At 47.5% G+C, this 18,512-nt stretch overlaps 1 protein-coding gene across 1 annotated transcript; it reads right to left on the reverse strand.

The window, feature by feature from the left end:
• Positions 1-625: 625 nt before the first annotated feature.
• SIAH2 (siah E3 ubiquitin protein ligase 2) lies at positions 626-18,223 on the reverse strand. The gene is made up of 2 exons (XM_032852494.1): positions 17,320-18,223; positions 626-2,192 (listed from the first exon to the last, which is right to left on the reverse strand). The coding sequence occupies exons 1-2, from the start codon at positions 17,734-17,736 to the stop codon at positions 1,635-1,637; spliced, it is 975 nt and encodes a 324-aa protein (XP_032708385.1). The 5' UTR covers positions 17,737-18,223; the 3' UTR covers positions 626-1,634.
• Between the last annotated feature and the right edge of the window lie 289 nt (positions 18,224-18,512).

The raw sequence follows: 18,512 nt of genomic DNA on the forward strand, positions 1-18,512 counted from the left end.
AATGAAAGTGTTTGTGGCAAAAATACTTGCGACAGAAATGTCTATGGCCTGTGTATAGTGAAACTTTATAGAATCTTCCTTAATTGCCTATACTGTATCCTGGATAAAATCTCAACAATGCATCTCACCTAAAAAATAAAAAGAACTCTAAAGCCATCCCTTCTTAGGGGGCTAGTCTAATGTCACTGGGCTCCTCAGTTAAGCACTCTTCTATCCCCACCAGGCACATGGGACTATATTCTGAATTTCTTTGAGAGTTTGGGGTTGGGACGGTGAGAGTGGGTCACCTTGGGTCAAACCCGGGACTCTGGATAATAGCTCTAGCCATGACTCTTCCTTCTGATTCTGTAACACAGGAGAAATACTCTTCTTCCATTAGTGCTAGCACTTGAAAGAACATCTCCAGGGAAGAGACCAGTAACACCAAGCACAGTGATGGTTCAGGGAAGTGAGTGTGGACCCCCGATCTAACACAGACCTGCATCAGGACCTTAGACAAATGACTGTTTCTTCATGTGGAAACAGTGATAGTCCAAGGCCAAGGTAGTGGTGAAGTTTCATGCACCTGCACATGATAGGCATCCAATAAATAAACATTATTCAACAGGGAAAAAGCAGCACGATATTCATTTTTGGAAAATATTTATTAAAAAACTAAAGTGAATGTGGCAAAAAACAACAACAATCCAACACATACCTTTAAATAGCAAGCATATGACACTGGTTATAAAGCTTTTCCAACTCTACTGATCTAGTCTTTCCCACCATCTACAGTCAAGGATGGCCTCTGAGGCAAGCCACATGTAAACAGGTCATCTGTACTAGTGATGAGCAAAAACTAATTATGTGACACCTATCAGTGGCCATACAATTCACTTTCCTAGGCAATTCACCCCAAATACAAGAGAGTGACCAAATCTCAGGAGTGTGTTCCTGGGGATCTGCAGTTCTGGTTCTAATCTGGGCATGGTAGGTGGTGGGGGCATGAAATAGTAGAGAAACAAATAGTAGAGGGCAATCGTAAAGCACCTTTAAAATCTGGACCCTTTCCACAATTTAACCCAGTAATTCTCAAACTTTATTGTCGAACAGAATCACCTGATGAGATGGTTAAATCCACAGGCTCCCCAGAGCTGCATGTTTAAGATGAGCACTACAGGTGATTCTGTACCTATTGGTTTGCCATCCCATTTGAGAAACACTGCTTAAAATGCATTTAAACAATTCCTATCCCCCCTAAAAACAAGGTAAAAGTTAAGGAATCTATTGACAGTCACTGTGCTTTTGTCAACTTGGAGGGACCAAGAGAGGGAGCCAGGCAGAAAGGAGCCTCCCATTCCTAACGTCCTGGTCTTCTGGAGCCCTGAGCCACCGGTCAAGTGCTGTTCAGGAAGTAAATAAAATGTAATAATAAAGTTGATTTTAGATCACAGAACAGACTCCAAATGACTAACAGGCCAACCCCATTCATTCCTGTTTAATGAACTCTGCTGGGCTAATGCCAGATGGGAAGCTGCTTGTTCAAACAGAACATGGGGTAACTGGGGGTCTTGATCCGTGAAGACACAGTGAATAGAACACCTGTAAAAACCTTTATTCCCCATAGAGCACTGTGCCCAGATAATTGCAGCGCCTCACGGACAACACGTAGAAATGGTCACATTGATTCCAAGGTTGCCATTATCCGCAAACAGATGTGCTATGGCTGTGTCAAAAACAAGGCAGTCGCTGTTCATGATGGCCGCAGCCACACCGTCGTGTATGGACCGGGGCGTGGCCTCCCAGGTCAGTCTCCGCCGGTTCCCGTTCAGCTCCAGTCTGTAGGCAAAGTTCTCGGCTTGCTTGCGGGTGCCAATGAGCAGCACGATGGCGAAGAACTGCTGGTGGCCCTCGTACTTCTCCTGCTTCTCCAGCACCAGCATGAAGTGGTGGCCAAAGCACGACTGCATCATCACCCAGTCGACGGCCCCCGGCAGGTTAATGTCCGTGGCCAGGAAGACGATGTCTTCTCCCTGCAGGGTGGTGATGCTTTTGTGGGCGTGCATGAGATGGGACATCACGGCTTCCAGGGACCCCTGCCACTTGCAGGAGGCCCCGGGGCAAGGGCAGGAGTAGGGACGGTATTCACAGATGTCTTCGTGTTCTGGCTTCTCCGTGTGGTGCAGGGTCAGGGAGCAGCCCGTGGTGGCGTACTGCAAGAAGGGAAAGAGACGCCGTGAGCCATCGCGCCTGCGCCAAACTCCTACGGGGGCAGACCTCGCACAGGGGGTCACACCTTGCACACGGGGTCACACCTCGCACAGGGGGTCACCCACGTGGCTTTCGGGGGCTTCGACTCTAGCCTCATTCCAACTCTGCTTGCTGGAGGGGAGTTAACCAGGTAAGACTGAAGAGTCTCCGTTATTATTGGTCATCAGTACCGCCAATCCATAAAATCAGGGGAATTTTTTCTTTTCTTTTTTTTAGATTTTATTTATTTGACAGATCACAAGTAGGCAGAGAAGCAGGCAGAGCAGCAGGCAGAGAGAGAGGGGGAAGCAGGCTCCCCGCTGAGCAGAGAGCCTGATGCAGGGCTCGATTCCAGGACCCTGGGACCATGACCTGAGCCGAAGGCAGAGGCCTAACCCACTGAGCCACCCAGGTGCCCCAGGGGAATTTTCTTAACCAGGAGCGGACTGCAAGCCATTACAGCATCGTTGAAAACGTTCAAACTTAACGTTGGAAACGTGAAGCTCTCTTACTATTAACATCTCCAATACGACTGCTGAGCCAGCTCTAGAAAACCTGGCCTGCCCCATTTTTCTGTGAATTTAAAGAATTTTGTATAATTTACAATGGCTTAGGCAAATGGTTGGGCAAGGGATATGCTGCCTCTAGACTGGTTTTCACCTGAAGATAATTAGGAAAGCAGTATAGCTCCTCTTGGTTGTCCCCTGACCCTTCTTCCTAGATCAGATCGGTGACTGGCAGGAAGGCTGTGGGAAGGCTGCCCTTCAGGTCTCTGCCCTTGCCTGCTGGAGTGACCAGCCAGGGTAGAAGAGGGCTGGACCCCCTTCCCATTACTAGAAACATTACCTCACTTTCTTCACCTTTTAATACCCCAATCCCAAGGGGCTTTGGACATACTTTTGGGTACTAACTTGTGACCCTGTTGGTTAGTTTGGTTCCAGCCAGTGGAGGTTAAAATGAGAAGGGCCCAGACCGCTTCCTCAAGTCCCAGCACCCATCTTCATGACCATGTATGTCAGCCCTCATGACAGGCCCGGGAGGCAGGAGAACTGAAGTGGGTCCCAGGGTAGGCTCCCAGGCAGGGATTTTGATACAGTCAGTCCCTCAATGCTGCCATAATAGGGTAGGGATGAAACCTTTTTCTCCCTTGTTGAGATGACATTCCTGATGAATAAATCACACCTATCTTGGGAAAGGACCACACCAAAAGGAATTAGACTCCTACTCCCAACCCTCACAAGAATGAGAGTGTTAATTCCTAGATACCAGATGGGGAATCGGCCCACAAGTAGACACTTGTCCAGAAAACCACGCTGTTGTCTTACAAAGAATTAGAGGAGCTGAATCACCTTTTTTGGGTGAAACTAGGAGTCGGAGCACACAGTGGCAGGTGAACTGTCTGGGTTACCTCCCTTGGCTCCTCCCACCCCTTCCTGAGACAAGAAGACAGCAAACGAGGGCAGGGCTGGGTCCTATGTCTAAGATGCTATGACCATCTGCTCACAAAACAAAGCCTCACCTCTGTTTTTGGTTGTCTCTACCCTGCCAAGGGAATAAACCCCTTATAAACGTTAAAGTCGGTCAAATTCTGACCTTTGCAGATGAGTTTATTTAGCAACAAGCAGGCACCCAGTACCTTCTCCATACAGGACCCTAAGCTACAGTCACTGAGAGGAAGCTGAGAAGGCTGTCTCCGTTCTTACGGAGATGAGTCTCCCCAGCAAGGAAGAAGGGGGTGGCTTCAAGAAAGAAATGCAGCTGGCTCTTCCCCTGTACCTCAAACTCAGGTGGATTATACCCACCTGTAGTAGATATTGGCAGAGGTAGTTCCCGGTCACGGACTTTGCCCCTAGGGAACGCTTATTCACCTGAACCTGAACCACGGACTGATTTTAAAAGCACAGGTATAAAAAACTTTACCATCAGAAGGAGAAACAAATTTATTTATCCATATGTATTTCTCCTTGGTGTTCCCAACAGGAAGGCCCTAAAACACCCCAATCCCTGTTACCTGTTTTAAATCTAGAGTGTGGCTAGAAATCCACAACCTTCTGATGTTCTTCTGTGAGTGATGGGCGAGGCATCTGTGCCCACTTTAGACACACATATTCCACGCAGTAAAAATAGCAAGAATTAGCCCAGAGCCCGGCACATTCTCTGGTGAAATAATCCCCTGATCTCTGGATCTGAAGAAGTTTCAAGATGGGCTGTTTACCACAGCCGCCCACAGAAAACTCCAGGAACGCAATGAACTCTGGCAAAGAGCGTACAGAAAAGTACCACCTGCAGCTCTTCCCTGACCCAAAGCCCCAGAACCGCTCCCCCTTCACGGACTCAGATGTACAACAAGTATTTATCGTCCAGTGATTATTTTAGAACTTTTTCTTGTGGAGCTCAGGTAGGAATATTTATTTATATTCTGAATTATTTGGTTTGACTTACAAGCCACACACTCTTCCTTCGACCCAAATATAGAGAATAGGGGATCTGCCCCAAGCGACATAAATAGAAAAGGCATTACTGAGCATTTGTGTGGACAATGACCTTACCAAAAAAAGGTCCTGCTACAGCTTCTATTAACTTAAATAAACATATTTTTAAAGTGTGAGGAGCTTACTCTGCTTTTTCTAAACAAGCTGAATTTTAAAGCCAATCTATTCCTTCTCTTTTCCATCATGGGTGAGGGTGTGTCTTCATGACCACTGGTGCCACTTTCATGATGACTGGGTAAGAGAAGATCTCTAAAACGAAAAGATCTACACTTTAAATACGCGTGCACTCACACGTGCACTAGATACACGTACTTTTACACCACACTGCATCCTTGTTACTGTCTCAGCATTGTTCTGGAATAGGGGGCTCTTGTCCAGGGATCAGAGGGAGGGTTTGGGGTCCGTGAATTCCCTGATATTGCAGAACCATCTAGGTGCCTCTGAGCAGCACACCCAGATTACCCTGGCGCCTGGCTTGGGTTTTCCTGACAGGTGCCCAGGGTTCCTAAGGTCTGCCAACCTCTGTCCTAGAGCACACAGAGGGAATCAGCTGCAGATCGTGCCCTCGTGGTGGTTCTTGTTGAGAAGGGCCACACCGCTGAGCACCAACAAACAACTCAAAAATATCGAAAGTACAGACAGCTACACGAAAGGTGAAGGACGACCAAAGACGGTGACAAGTGATCTCCAAGTGGGGATGGGATGAAGAGTAGAGAAGGAAAGCTTCACTATGGGCAAAGTGGACGGTGGATGGAGCAGTTCCATCTGGTTCTAGCATGGGGTGAGCGGAGCAAACAAGTGGGGATAAAACCTAAATGAGAAGACAGGTCCAGATTCCTTCGGGGATTTGACCGACAATTCAGTTGGTTTTCCGGGTTTCTCTACAGTAGCACTACAGGGTTTCCCTGCTATATGAAAGTATAGTGCTCCCATGAAACCCTTTGAAAGACAAATGGCAGAAGGCAAAGAAGCAACTACCATTAACTTATATGGAAAATTTTTCAAGCATTCCTAGTCCCAGAAAATAACCCCTCTTGGGCTTTTCTGATACTTTAGGATACATCTTGCTAACAGATGCACAAAATCAATTGAGATAAAGCACAGATGCTCACAGATGCAGTTCAAAGCTACGGAGTCTTGATGCTGAGATGCTGAGTGTAGGTCCCAGGAAAGGAGCTTGGCGAGGCCACTCCTGCTGCTCAGGATGTGCACTGCAAAAGAAATGCTGAGCGCTATTTTCCCTTTTTTTTTTCCCCCCCCTTTTTGGTAATAGTGAAAATCCTCTTCGGATTTCTTTTGGTTAACACAAACAGGTCTTCTGTAAAGAAACGTCAAGTGACGTCAAGTGAACATTCAAAAAGTCGGGGCATGGCTGTACTGATGTTTTAGACCAGATAATCCTTTGTGGGGGGTGCTGTGTTTGCACTGTAGGATGTTTAGCAGCATCCCTGGCCTCTATCCACTGGAGGCCAGTAGCACTCCTCCCCTCCCCCATTGTGACAAGCAGAAATGTCACGGGCATGGCCAAATGTCTGGGGAAGGGCGAAGCAGCCTGGGGTTGATTTTGATGGATGACAAAACCTGGCTGGGCAGGCACAGTGACAGCTGGGAGGAGGGGCCCACACCAGTAAGCAGGTCCAGCTGGTCACTGCCCCGCCCAGCGGGTGCTCCGCAGGAAGGCTCAGGAACGCCAGCTGAGACACAGGACTAGAACTTGGTGGTTTGCAAACTGTGGAGGTAGGCTAGGGTGCTAGTCCTACCGTTTTACAGCCTGACTGACTCATCCCGGCAAGGGGCCATTCACCGCCACACTGCGGGCAGAGCCCTGCATGCCCCGCTCTTCCTCGAATGCTCTTTTGTGGCACATGATTGCCGAGATGTCAAAGAATCAGTATTTGGAAGTAAAAGAAAGAATTCACATCTGCCTTGAGCTCCAGTCCCCAACTTACCCCACACAAAACCCAGGGTCCACGGACGAACTGCTTCTGGAAGCAGATTGTGATACTGACTTCTTCCCTGGGTTGCAAGGAGAAAGACAGCCCCGAGAGCAGAGCACCTCTCCCTAAGGAAGGAGGAGTAGTGCCTCGAAAGTAAGTAACCAGTAATCAGGCCCTCCCGGCTTCCTTGGTACCTGGCAAGAAAGAGCTGAGGTTTCACTTTTCACACACTGGCTGGGACTTTGGCCCACCACACAGGGAGGGTTCAAAGGATGCCACTTTTCTGGACCTGCCTGGCTCTTCCTGCACTTCTTTCCTGAGACAACGCACCTGGGCTGCCTGTGTGTCCTGGGAGCACGTCCACAGCTATAAATGAGATTTCTCCACAGGGGAACAGCTGCTCCTTTCCCCCCGAGGGTGGGGTGAGGAGGGAATTCACTTTAAGTAAACCTCTTTTGGGGGAGGGGGGCCAGAGACAAAACCAGGCACAGAAGCCCAAAGCTCAAGAAGATGGAGGGAGGGAGGGGAAAGATGACCCAGCAGAATGAGAAACAAATGTTGAAATAACATTTTGGGCTTCTCTTTAGAAACTCTTCAGGTGGCAGTGGCTCAAAAGTCTTGTGCAAACATGTTTTGCCACAGAGGGCAATGTGTGACCCGGTGCCTCCTTTTTAAGTCTTTGTAGAAAGCGGTGAATAGTGCCAATTCTTTTCCTGGGCATGGGGTACGAAGGTTGTATTTCAGTTGAATTTAAGGAGGGTTTTTCCTTTTTTGGCACAGAAACCTGTTTACACAAGAATGTGATGAGGTACGTTGGAGAACAAACACTAGACACCTGTTATTTACTTAATAAACACAGTCACTTTGTATTTGTTTATGGAATGAGTAGATCAACAGAGTAACCTTGCTTAGTGGGGGCGCTAGTGAAGGTCACGGATCTTGTGACTGGTTTAATTAAATGTGAGTCCGTGCAATGCAAAAACGATTTCCTGAGCTTCAACAACCAACAGTCTACTACAGTGGAGGTGCCCTGAGCTCTGGGCAGAGGCAGTCCCTGCTCGGGGACCATGGGGTAACCGCCCTGCCTCCGCGTGCTCACCCCTCCTAGGAAACTGAAATTTATTAGCAAAGTTTCTGCTGGCGCCTCAAAGGACAGTGTCTCAGGAAAAACAAAGCACACTCAGTATTCTGTTGTTGATGCTCACAGACTTTTGAATTAAATGCAAGCAATGATCTTGTCTGAGGGTAACCACAAGCAAACTGTGCTTCTCTGTCCATCTCATGAGCTGTAATGATCACAAAAGGCACACACATGGCTGAACGCGATGCAGGACCCTGGACCGGGAAACCTAAACTGCCGCAAAGGGCGTTCGTTATTGGGGCAGCAACTGGAAGTCTGAATATGGACTGTGGATTCGATACTAGTATCTACTGCATGTCACATTTCCTGCTTTTGATAACTGGACTGTAATTATACAAGAAGACATTCTTGTTTTTAGGAGAAAACAATGCAGTACTTAGGGGTAAAGGGGCAGGATGCCTGCATCTTACACTGAAATGGTTAAATAAATGTATGAATAGAGAGCACCCAAAATGATAAAGCAAATGGGGCAAAAAGGAAACAACTGGTGAATGTGGATAAAGGGTATATCAGCTCAGGTCATGATCCCAGGGTCCTGGGATCAAGCCCCACATCAGGCTCTCTGCTCAGCAGGGAGCCTGCTTCCCCCTCTCTCTCTGCCTGCCTCTCTACTTGTGATCTCTGTCAAATAAATAAATAAAATCTTTAAAAATAATAATAATAATTTTGTATTATTATGACTTGTGGAAATTTGAAAACATGTAAAAATAAAAACATGCTCAAGAATTCAGAGACGATGGGGTGCCTGGGTGGCTCAGTCATTTAAGCGTCTGCCTTTGGCTCAGGTCATGATCCCGGGTCCTGGGATCGAGTCTTGCATTGGGCTCCCTGCTCAGTGGACAGCCCACTTCTCCCTCCCCCTCTTCTTCTCCCTACATGTGTTCTCTAACTCTCTGTCAAAAAAAAAAAAAAAAAAAAAAAAGGCTAAGTTGGCATATTTATCCTTTATGGCATAGAGATTCTTTTGGCAGAGTCCATTGAATGAATTAAGTTTTGAAATACTGTTGTTTTTTAAAGAAAATATACTTTTAAGTGTATATCTACAGGTCAGCAGAAGGAAGCCAATCATTTTTCTTTTACTAGGAGCTCTTGGAACTCATTGTAGTGAACCAGTAATATTTTTCAATGAAGGAGAGACATCATTGTTATAATAACCAACACTTCTTGACTTCCCTGCCCCCCATGGAAGACAAGCTTTCTCCATTGCTCCTCTGATCCTTCGAGTTTATGGGTACCTCACAAATCTGTGGGCCTGGGGGAGATAAATAAATAAATAAATACACACACACACATGCATGCACACACGAATATATTTGTATATTTAAATATTCATATATTTACATATGTATATGTGTGTGTGTGTGTGCGTGCGCGCGTGTGTATCCCCCCCCCCCCCCAGCCACTGCAGTTTCATTCTCCACCACACTTAGTGGTCCACGGGAAACTCCTCTGTTTGACTCCAGACATGTCAGAAAGAGGCTCCAGACATGAAGCTACCCATGTCCCCTTTTGCTCACACAGGTAAGCCTCTTTTACTACTGCGGAGGTGAACCCATAGATGGACTGGGAGTTGTATAAGTTCAGCTAGAAGGATGTTCTCCTGGCGGTATAACTTACTATGTCTGATCAGCAGATAACTAGGGGACTATTGGTGGAGGTCTCGTATCCTCCACTCTTGAGACTTGTTTGAATGGGAGTTACGGGTTAAGTCTCGTATAGAACCAAATCATGGCGAAACTTATATTTTAACCAGAGGTTAAACTTAGACTTTACCACTTTTAAAAAGGACTTCTAGCAACTCAAACTAGCTCCTTCGTGACTAAAAGTACATTAATCTGCCCTCAAAATATCAGTGGAGGATAATACCACGTTATTTTCTCATTAACTTATGGGTCTACTCATTTTGTTTATTGATCTACTGATTTGTTGCCTGCTTCCCACCCACCTGATATGCGTAGGTAAATGGATAAATATTAGATTTACCTGCAGAAGATGACTATTCTCCACTGCGTGTGTTAATTTTACTTTAATTAAAAGTCTTACTATGGAACTTAGAATTTTAAAAAATTCAATCGACTTTGAGATCATAGGAAGAGAAATGTTTCAGACTTCAGTCACTGTGGGTTCATTAGTTTTGATCAATGCTTTTCACATATTTACATAAACTATTTGAGGTCGGCATGTTTGAAGCTTTTCTGGAACCTCACATAGATGGACAAACAATGATACTGTTGTCATTCAGATGGCTCTATATTCTTCTTGCCTAAAATGAGTTTACAACCACTAGTAGAATACAGTTAGAGCAGAGCGCCTGGGTGGCTCAGTGGGTTAAGCGTCTGCCTTCGGCTCAGGTCATGATCCCAGGGTCCTTGGGTCCACAGAACTGTCAACAGCTCATCCCTGGACTCTTATCAAGTTCAGATCTATGCAGCAGGAGAAAGTGAACTCTCTCCTTGTGCCTTAATTGTGATGCTCACCCTGCATCTGTCTAGCATCCTTCCCCTAAGAACCTTGGCGGATTTTCACTAACCCGAAGGGCAGATTCCTTACCTCCACTATGAGGTGGTGCAAAGAATTCTCAGCCGTGAGGCCATAAAGCTTCCGTGGATACTAATATGAGAAGACAGTGTCACTCGGTACCAGGACCCTCAAACAGTGGCGAGACTAAGCAAATACTGACATCTAACTTCACTAACTTTCTTCCAGAGAAGGTAATTCTAATTCAGATCTTGGGCTCAAAAATTCCTCCTCCTGCCTCAGGGAATCCTGACAAACCCCATGCTGCAGAGAGCTTTTTTACAGAAGGGGTAGAAGGCCCATTCTGGAGTTTCTGTCCCCAGAGCTTACAGACTACATGACTTCAGGCATATCTCTCCAAGAGGATACTGCATCCTGTTTCCTTGACAAAGTAATTAGGAAACAAATGAGATCATATACCTAGTTCAGACAAGGTGAACAACATTCTGCAATAAGCGGCTTCACTGGCCTCCCTACATGACCCTGTCAGGATCTTCCATCCCTTCCTTATTCATGAGCAAACTGTTGCTTGTCCTTCATAACGCAGACTTTCTCTTCTAAAAGCATAAAAGTATTAAAGAAATGAAAAAAGTGAGTCTTGTCCCTGTAAAACCAATGCCAGGACCAATGTATTCAGCTATATGAAAACCTACATGATTGGGATGAGGGAAGAGCAGCTCAGTGAAGGAATTAGTGGGAGAAAACAGATTCTTTTTTTTCTTTTTCAAGTCTATGCCTGGACCTGACCTCAGACATTTGCCATTCGATTTCTGCTGGCTTCTAAATGTGCACATTCATGTAATGTTTCTTCTGTGCTGGGCTGGGCTAGGCTCTTTGCATGAATTATCACCATGTTGGATACTCACAGCAACCAAATCTGTCCCCATCTTACCAAGGACTCACTGAGGTTTGGAGAGGTCCCCAAACCCCTGGTGCGGGGCTGGAGCAGGGATCTGGACGAGGAGGCTCAAATAGGGCCTCCCTCCAAAGTGCTAGAGGAAGAGGTGGCCTCGTGAAGGAATGACCCAGAGATATTAACTTGTTGATTCAAGGTCTTAAAATAGGGCCCAAACTGACGCATTTAACACAGGTGTATCTTTCATCCATCTACAGTGTCTGTGGTTAAAAACTGGGGGTGAGGGGTAACCTTTTTCTCACAGGCACCATACATTCTAAAAATCACTGCAGAAACTGGAAAGGAGAACCTTTTCTCCATTTTTAAAAAAACTAATGGAGCATCTGGGGTAAAGCTGATGAAATTCTGCTAGTGAATTTTCAGTATCTCTCCTAAGCCTTTGAGAGTACACTCTCAGGTTTAATATAAAGATACATTTAATCAGGGAAACGTCTCAGTTTTCTTCATTTCTTTTCCAGGGTGTGCAGAGTGTTGTCACATTCTAATGCCCCAGGTATGATCACGTCCTGCACAACTTGCCAGCAACACACAATGCCCCCTAAGGCCGGGCGTTTGCTTTAGCAAATGTGCACCTCTCTCAAGGAGTGGGTACCTTATGAGTTTGAGTGAGAAATGCCACTGTTCGCAAATTTTGTCAGGTGCACAGGTCTGGCTCTGCAGACATTTTATAGGAAAGACTTACTGTAGTCATATGCGGATAGCGGTTTGCAAGGAGCTTCAATAAAGGGATCGAATGCAGAACAGCAGAATCTCATCTCATCTCAGGATGGGCATTTTATAGGACACGCCTGCTGTACCTTTTAGTTCTCCCCTTTCTGGTCGTACCAAAGGTCAACTTCAAGTAACAATGATTGACTCCTAGCTGTAGGAGGTGACAACCTGTGAAAAGTGGCTGCCAATTACACAAAGAATTAGTATTAAATGTCAGTGCTCTGACATAGCATTCTAGTCCTTCTTTTTTTTTTTTAATATTTTATTTATTTATTTGAGAAAGAGCACAGAGGGAGAAGCAGACTCCCTGTTAAGCAAAGAGCCCGATGCGGGACTCAATCTCAGGACGCTGGGATCATGACCTGAGTCGAAGGCAGATGCTTAGCCGACTGAGCCACCCAAGCGCTCTAGTGCTTCTGTTCTTAATTTTACACTGAAAATTTCTGTCAATTGTGTTCTTAAAAATCTTGCGCCTCACCATCAGTGTCCAGCTCCACGCGGTGGTGAAGACCATAGGGACAATACCCAAAGTCAATGATTTTTATCTTAGGGAAATTTTTAGATGAAGAAAAGGTCTCTGAAATGGTTCTGGTATCCTCTCAGACTTCTAGGTGACTGATCACCCATCACCTAGCAACCACCCTGTTTCCACCCACCTTCCATTTGAAATGGTGAAGCAAAGACTTCCCAGCTCTAATCTGATCTCAGAGCACCCACCGGCTAGGTATTACCTCCACTCTTTTTAAATGATGAAAAGACAAGCTCAGGGAAGTATGTGCCTGGACCGAGGTCAAACCAAACAAGGATGGGGACCCAGTTCTTGCCTAGCGCTCTTTCCCTGGAACAGTTTACTAGATTCTGAAATTTTAGCGCACAAAAAGATTAAAAAAAATTTTTTTTTTTAAGATTTTATTTGAGAGAGTGGGGGGCGAGCAGAGAGAGAGAATGAGCGTGCACATGGGAGGTGGGGAGGGACGCAGGGAAAGGGAGAAGCAGACTCCCTGCTAAGCAGGGAGCCTGACACAGGGCTAGATCCCAGGACCCCGAGATCAAGACCTGAGCTAAAGGCAGAATCTTGACTGACTGAGCCACCCAGTGCCCCAAAACATTCTTGATATAATGATTTAGTCTAGCTATTTCTCTTAAAGACACTCAGGTCCAAAGAAACTCACCTGTTCAAAGTCAAAAATCTAGTCACTAGGACAATAGTTCAGGTTTCCCAGGGGCCCAGAATAGAATATTCTCTCGGCAAAATACAGATGAAAATAAGCTATAAAATCACCTACAGTTGGGACCTCTCAGAACTCCAAAGCTCATATATGGCAAGAGTAAAATGAGAACTTCCAGGCTCAGTGAACGCTTTCAGAGAGGGAACCAGATCAGAGGTCACACACTGGCAGGAAGGATTTGGTTTGCAGACGTGGTGGGTTTGGCTTCCAAGTTCTGGCTTTAAATATGAATTTGGCCAATCTTAAGAAAATGGAGTGATCCACATTTTAAAAATTCAGATTTCTGGCTTTTCTTGAAAAAACCCAAAGGTCTGGCAGGCTGCATCCACCCTTCGCCTCCCTGGTCCTCTTTAGAGGTGTGTTCCCTGGCTCCCATCTCTGCTGTTCCTTGAGGTCTCCTGAACTCTGGGGGCACGTGTCAGGTACCTCTCTCCCTCACATCACCTGCCCCTGCTGGCCTTTAGGTTTGTCCACACTGAGGAGGCTTGGACTTTCCACTGGGTTATCTGACTTGACTTTTTATTTTAAGGAATAAAAACAACACTGTCACGACCCAAACACAGAGAAGACTTGTCTGGCTGAGGCTTTCCAGTTCAATAATTATTTGGAGATGTGCTACTGGAAACTTTTAGAGAAAACAAACCAAAAAAAAAAAAATGGAGAGAAAAACGTATCATAGTGTAAGTGGGCTGGAGTGGTTTAGCATTACCCACAGCCGTGGAGAGAAATACTTGGCTGATATTAAAATAAAATAAACTGTTGAGTGGGGGCACAGATGTGTCACCCTTCACTTCTCCCCCTACACCCACGCTCTGCTGAGAGATGGTGGGTTTGAGATATGAGAACAGGATGTCAAAACTTCTCAGGTGTACAGCAAGCCATAGAATGGCCTAAAAATATCACAAGTGGAAGAGAGCCCTACTCTGATAGAGATCCTTTTCTTAAAAGGAGACTTGAGCTAATAATGCATGTGATGCTCTCTATCAAAGATGTTGGCAACACTCTAGCCTTTAATTAAGTGGCCCCATACTTCTATAAGGAACCTATTTGGCAACAAATCCATTTTTGGGCCAACTGAAGCATGGACAGTCCACAGCTGGGATGCCATGCCCCCCATAACAGGTTTGTAGGCTATTTTCCCTGGCCTTCCCATCATGCATGCCTTATAAAATTCCTGCCAGTGAAGTTTGTAGCGAACATGTGTGCTGTCTCATTGGGTGCTCTCATCAGAGCCGGCAAATTCATCCGATTGGATGGTTTCTTTCGTGAGTGGTGTCAACCGTAAGCTACAACGTGGAGCCTTGGAATAAAGGCTCAGATGCAAAATCGCCACATAGCACACAGGATGCGCACCTCTGGGATGCGGGCTCATGACCTGGCCTACTGATCTTGACAAGTCACTTAATCTCGCTACAAGCATTTGTTTCTTCACCTGGAGAACGGAAAGGCAAACTAATAAACGATGACCCTTGCAAAGTAGCTGGCACACAGAAGCCACCCAGTAACCACTCCATAGAGCCTCCCTTATTTCCATGGTATTCTAGAAGCTACGGGTCCTTAGACATCAAGCAGTTCAGTCCCTTTATTTATAGGTGAGGAAACCAAGGCCCCGGACAAGTGGTCTCTCAGGCAAACAATGGCAGCACCATGCTCCTCTTGAGACCTGGGCTCTGGTACTTCATCCAAAGTTGTTTTTCTCACATGAGGCAGCCCACGTGAGAGAGATTCTGAGAGGAGGCATAGTGATAGGGCAGTCCCTACGATTACCAGGAGCAAGCACAAGCCAAGGGCTAGCTAGCTACACAGACCTATTTGTTGAAGTCTGACACAGGTCTTACCCCTCCCCATTTCCTTTAGCCCTCCTCAACTGACATATCTTTGGTGCTTGCTGTAGTTTATCAGATCTACCTGGCTGAGCAGTCCTGTTAATAATCCGAATGACTGGTCAACCAAAGTTGAGGGAAGCATTCCCCAGCATCATAAATCTCACATACAGAAGTGACCCTAAGATCACTTTCTAAACTTGGCCCCTGGCCTGTAGGGGAGTGGTTGACCCTGTTTAATTTCAGCTTGCAAAGTGACGGCTTTCCCCAACTGCATTCATATGGAATAGGAACTCGGAAAGTCACTGACATGGTCAGAAGCACTGAGTACCCCTGATTCCCAAGAGAACTGTTCTTCGAGAAGGGCCTCACTAGCATATGACACCTTAGGAGAAAACATGCTTCAATGGGAACCATAATCCTAGACCCCGAAAGTGAAACCACATTTTATATAGCATAACTGTTTCCTTCCCTTCCTCCTGGGAGCAACAAAATGCTCTTATGAGATTGCTTTTTAAAAAATAAATTATGGAATACTGACTGATACCAAATGTTCATTTGTGAACTGTAATTCACCTAAAGCCATTTCTTCTATTAGTCACTGAAGGTCTAGGAAAAAGTGAGTGGAAAAGACAGCTCCCCAGAAATCCGGTGGGGCACCCCTGACCACTCCCAAGATACATCTCAAACATCCAATGCCCACTGATATGTCAACTATCACCAAATCTTCTCTTGATCATTAGGCTGCCACCTTCTTCATGACCCTAAAAATTTATAGAAATATTTTATCCAGATTTCATGAGAAACAACTACTGGTCTGGGTAAATTAGTTAGCATTATAGGAGAAGTGGCTGAAAGCAGAGTTAATTTATTAAGGTTAACTGAAAACCCATAACCCAAACAGATTCAAACCTTTATTTGAATATGCTATTTTAAACTGGATTTGTGGCAGGGCACAGACCAAATTAAATCACTCATTTTACTGACTTCAGTCCCAAGCTTCAATTCTCTGGTGGACTATTTTTAATTTAAAAATAAGCTCTTGCCCTATAAAAATAAGCAGCGCCAAGGAGAAATGCAAGACAGCTCAGATGGCCCAAGAGGCAGAACAGTTTCTTTTACAAAGAAAAAAGAAAAACAACTCAAAAGTATTAATGACATTATTTCCATTTCTAAGTTTAGAAAATGAATGTTAGGGTCTAGCTCTAATTATAATGAGGTATAATAGAGAGGTATGTCTCTGAAACTACTCCTGAAGATTTTTTAAGTGGTGGATGTAAGTAAACAGATGCTAAAATATGATCACACAATGAAAAACTATGCAGTCATTTAAAATACACTGAGGAAGAGCTAGGTTTTGGACATAGAAAAATACGTGTGATAATATGGCTTTAAAACAGCAATTTGCCCAGGTTATTTCTGGAGAATTTCGATCTACTGTGTGTGTTTATGAACCTTTTTGATGCACACTGAATCCACGATTTTATATTCAGCTGTGAAAATGTATTTAAATATGGCTAGGAAAAAAATCTATAAAGATACACAGTAAACCTAACGATGGTGGGAAAGGGGGCGAGAGGTCTTGGGTCTTTTCCTTGACTTTCCCGAAGACTTTAGTGGTTTGCATTTTTTTGCAAGAGCACTGATAACTTTTTAAACTAAAGTCGTGGGCTTGTTAGAATGGTAACAGTTCTCGCGTGTCCTTCCAGTTAAATTCCTGCTCAACTCTTGTTTTCACCCCCACTTAGTACAAATTCACGTCTCCCCAATCCTTGGAAGGCTAGGAGAGGGAAAGGCGTGGCTTGCAGGGTTTTCTTGTTGCTGGAGGAAAACAGGCGCCCTTTTTTTAGCTACACTTCTGAGGGCTCCCACGTGTCAGGCGCGCGCGGAGGGCGCAGGACTCCAGTACCAATCCTGACAAGCCAAGCGCTGGTAAAGGATGCGTACAGCTGGCCCAGTTCTTCCCTCCTCAATCCCCCACAGTCAGCTTCCCGGTCCAAGTTTGACTGGTGCAGCCTAGCCCTACCGAGCACACCAAGCACACTTCTGCAGGGTACGCAGGCACCCGGCGGCGAGAGCTGTGATGTGTTCTAAAGCGATCGCGTGCCAATTAGTCCGGGGTCAGCGCTCAGACAACTGTCAGCTCAGAGTTACTCCCAAAGTGGACAGGTGGGCATGGGGGAGGGTGGACAAGTGTAAACATTTTTTTTTTTTTTAATAGGAGAGATATGCCACCTGCCTCTCAGCTCCTGTGAGTGGGCTGGAGGACACGGGAGTTCCGGGAGCTCGCCCGGAGGAGGTGCGCGGGTGGCATCTGGGCTTACCTTGCAGGGAAACAGGACCGCCGAGGCCACCTTCTCCATAGCCAAGTTCCTGATGCTGGGCGTCAAGGCGCCCCTGCACGTCGGGCAGCAGCTCAACTTCTGGCGGCATTGGTTACATACCAGGTGCCCGGCCTGGCACTGCAGGATGGGGGGCAGGACATAGTCAAAGCAGACCGGGCACTCGAAGAGCGAGGTCAGCTCGTGGTGCTGCGGGGACACCGGGCCGGCCCCGCCGCCGCCGCCGGGGCCCGAGATTACCGCCGCCGCGGCGGGCACCGCGGACGAGCCGGGGCCCGCAGCCGAGATGGTGGCGGCGGCCGGGGGCGCAGCCGGGGACGGAGCGTGCTGGGGCTGCGGCGGCGGCTGCTTGCTGCAGGGTTTATTAGCGCTGGGGCCGGTGGAGGACGGGCGGCTCATCGCGCTCCGAACCAACCATGGAACTGAGGGCTCCTGCCTGCCGCGGGGCCGCCGGGGTCAAGGCGGAGCACGCCCCGCGGGCGGCAGGCTCCGAGGCAACGCCACCGCGCCCAGCCCGGAACCGAGCAGCGGAGACTGCCGGCGCGGGGCAGGCCGGGGGCTGGGCTGCGCAGACGATCCCCGCGGCCCCCGACGTCCCGAACACCCCTCCGCGCCCCCAGACTCCTCCTCCCGGCGGCGTCGCGGGCCCCGAACCCGAGCGGTGCGCAGAACCCCGGCCCACCAGCTTCTGGAGCGGCAGCTGACGCAAGCCCCGGGGGCGCGCGCGGACGTGACGCTTGGACACGTGTGCGGCCGCTCAGGCGCGCGGGGACTGGCAGAGCCACCCTGCGCTGGGGCGCCGGCTCCGCCCGAGTCCAGCTGGCAGCGCAGCGGGCTGCCTAGCGCGGGCCTCTCCTGCCCAGGCTGAGGGCCCGGCCCGTGCCAGTGAGCATGCCCGGCTCGCCGCGGCCGCGCGGGGGTCTGCCTTCCGGGTTGAGGAGGGGGCCGCCCTTTGGCAAGGCGTCGCCGAAGTCCTCTGGCCACACCCCGGGGAGCCACGCCGGCGTTTCCCCGGGCGCAAACCAGAAGGACAACTGCAGGCGGGCGGGGGCTTGGGTGGTGGGCGGGGCGGGACGCGGGGCCCCTGGACAGGTCGGAAAAAACCGTGAGGTTTCTCTTTCCCCGGGTTGAGTCACCCTCACGCGAGGGGAGGAGTGCCGCAGCGGCCGGCCGGG

This window comes from Lontra canadensis, unplaced genomic scaffold (assembly GCF_010015895.1).
Source record: "Lontra canadensis isolate GAN:19392208 unplaced genomic scaffold, GSC_riverotter_1.0 scaffold6, whole genome shotgun sequence".
Taxonomy (NCBI): Eukaryota; Metazoa; Chordata; class Mammalia; order Carnivora; family Mustelidae; genus Lontra; species Lontra canadensis.

Bases quoted from the DNA above. Each gene is read 5' to 3' on its own strand.
- SIAH2 (XM_032852494.1), bottom strand. From the start codon at position 17,736: ATGAGCCGCCCGTCCTCCACCGGCCCCAGCGCTAATAAACCCTGCAGC. The intron at 2,193-17,319 runs GTAAGCCCAGAT...CCCTTCTTGCAG, and splicing joins CGGTCCTGTTTCCCTGCAAG to TACGCCACCACGGGCTGCTC.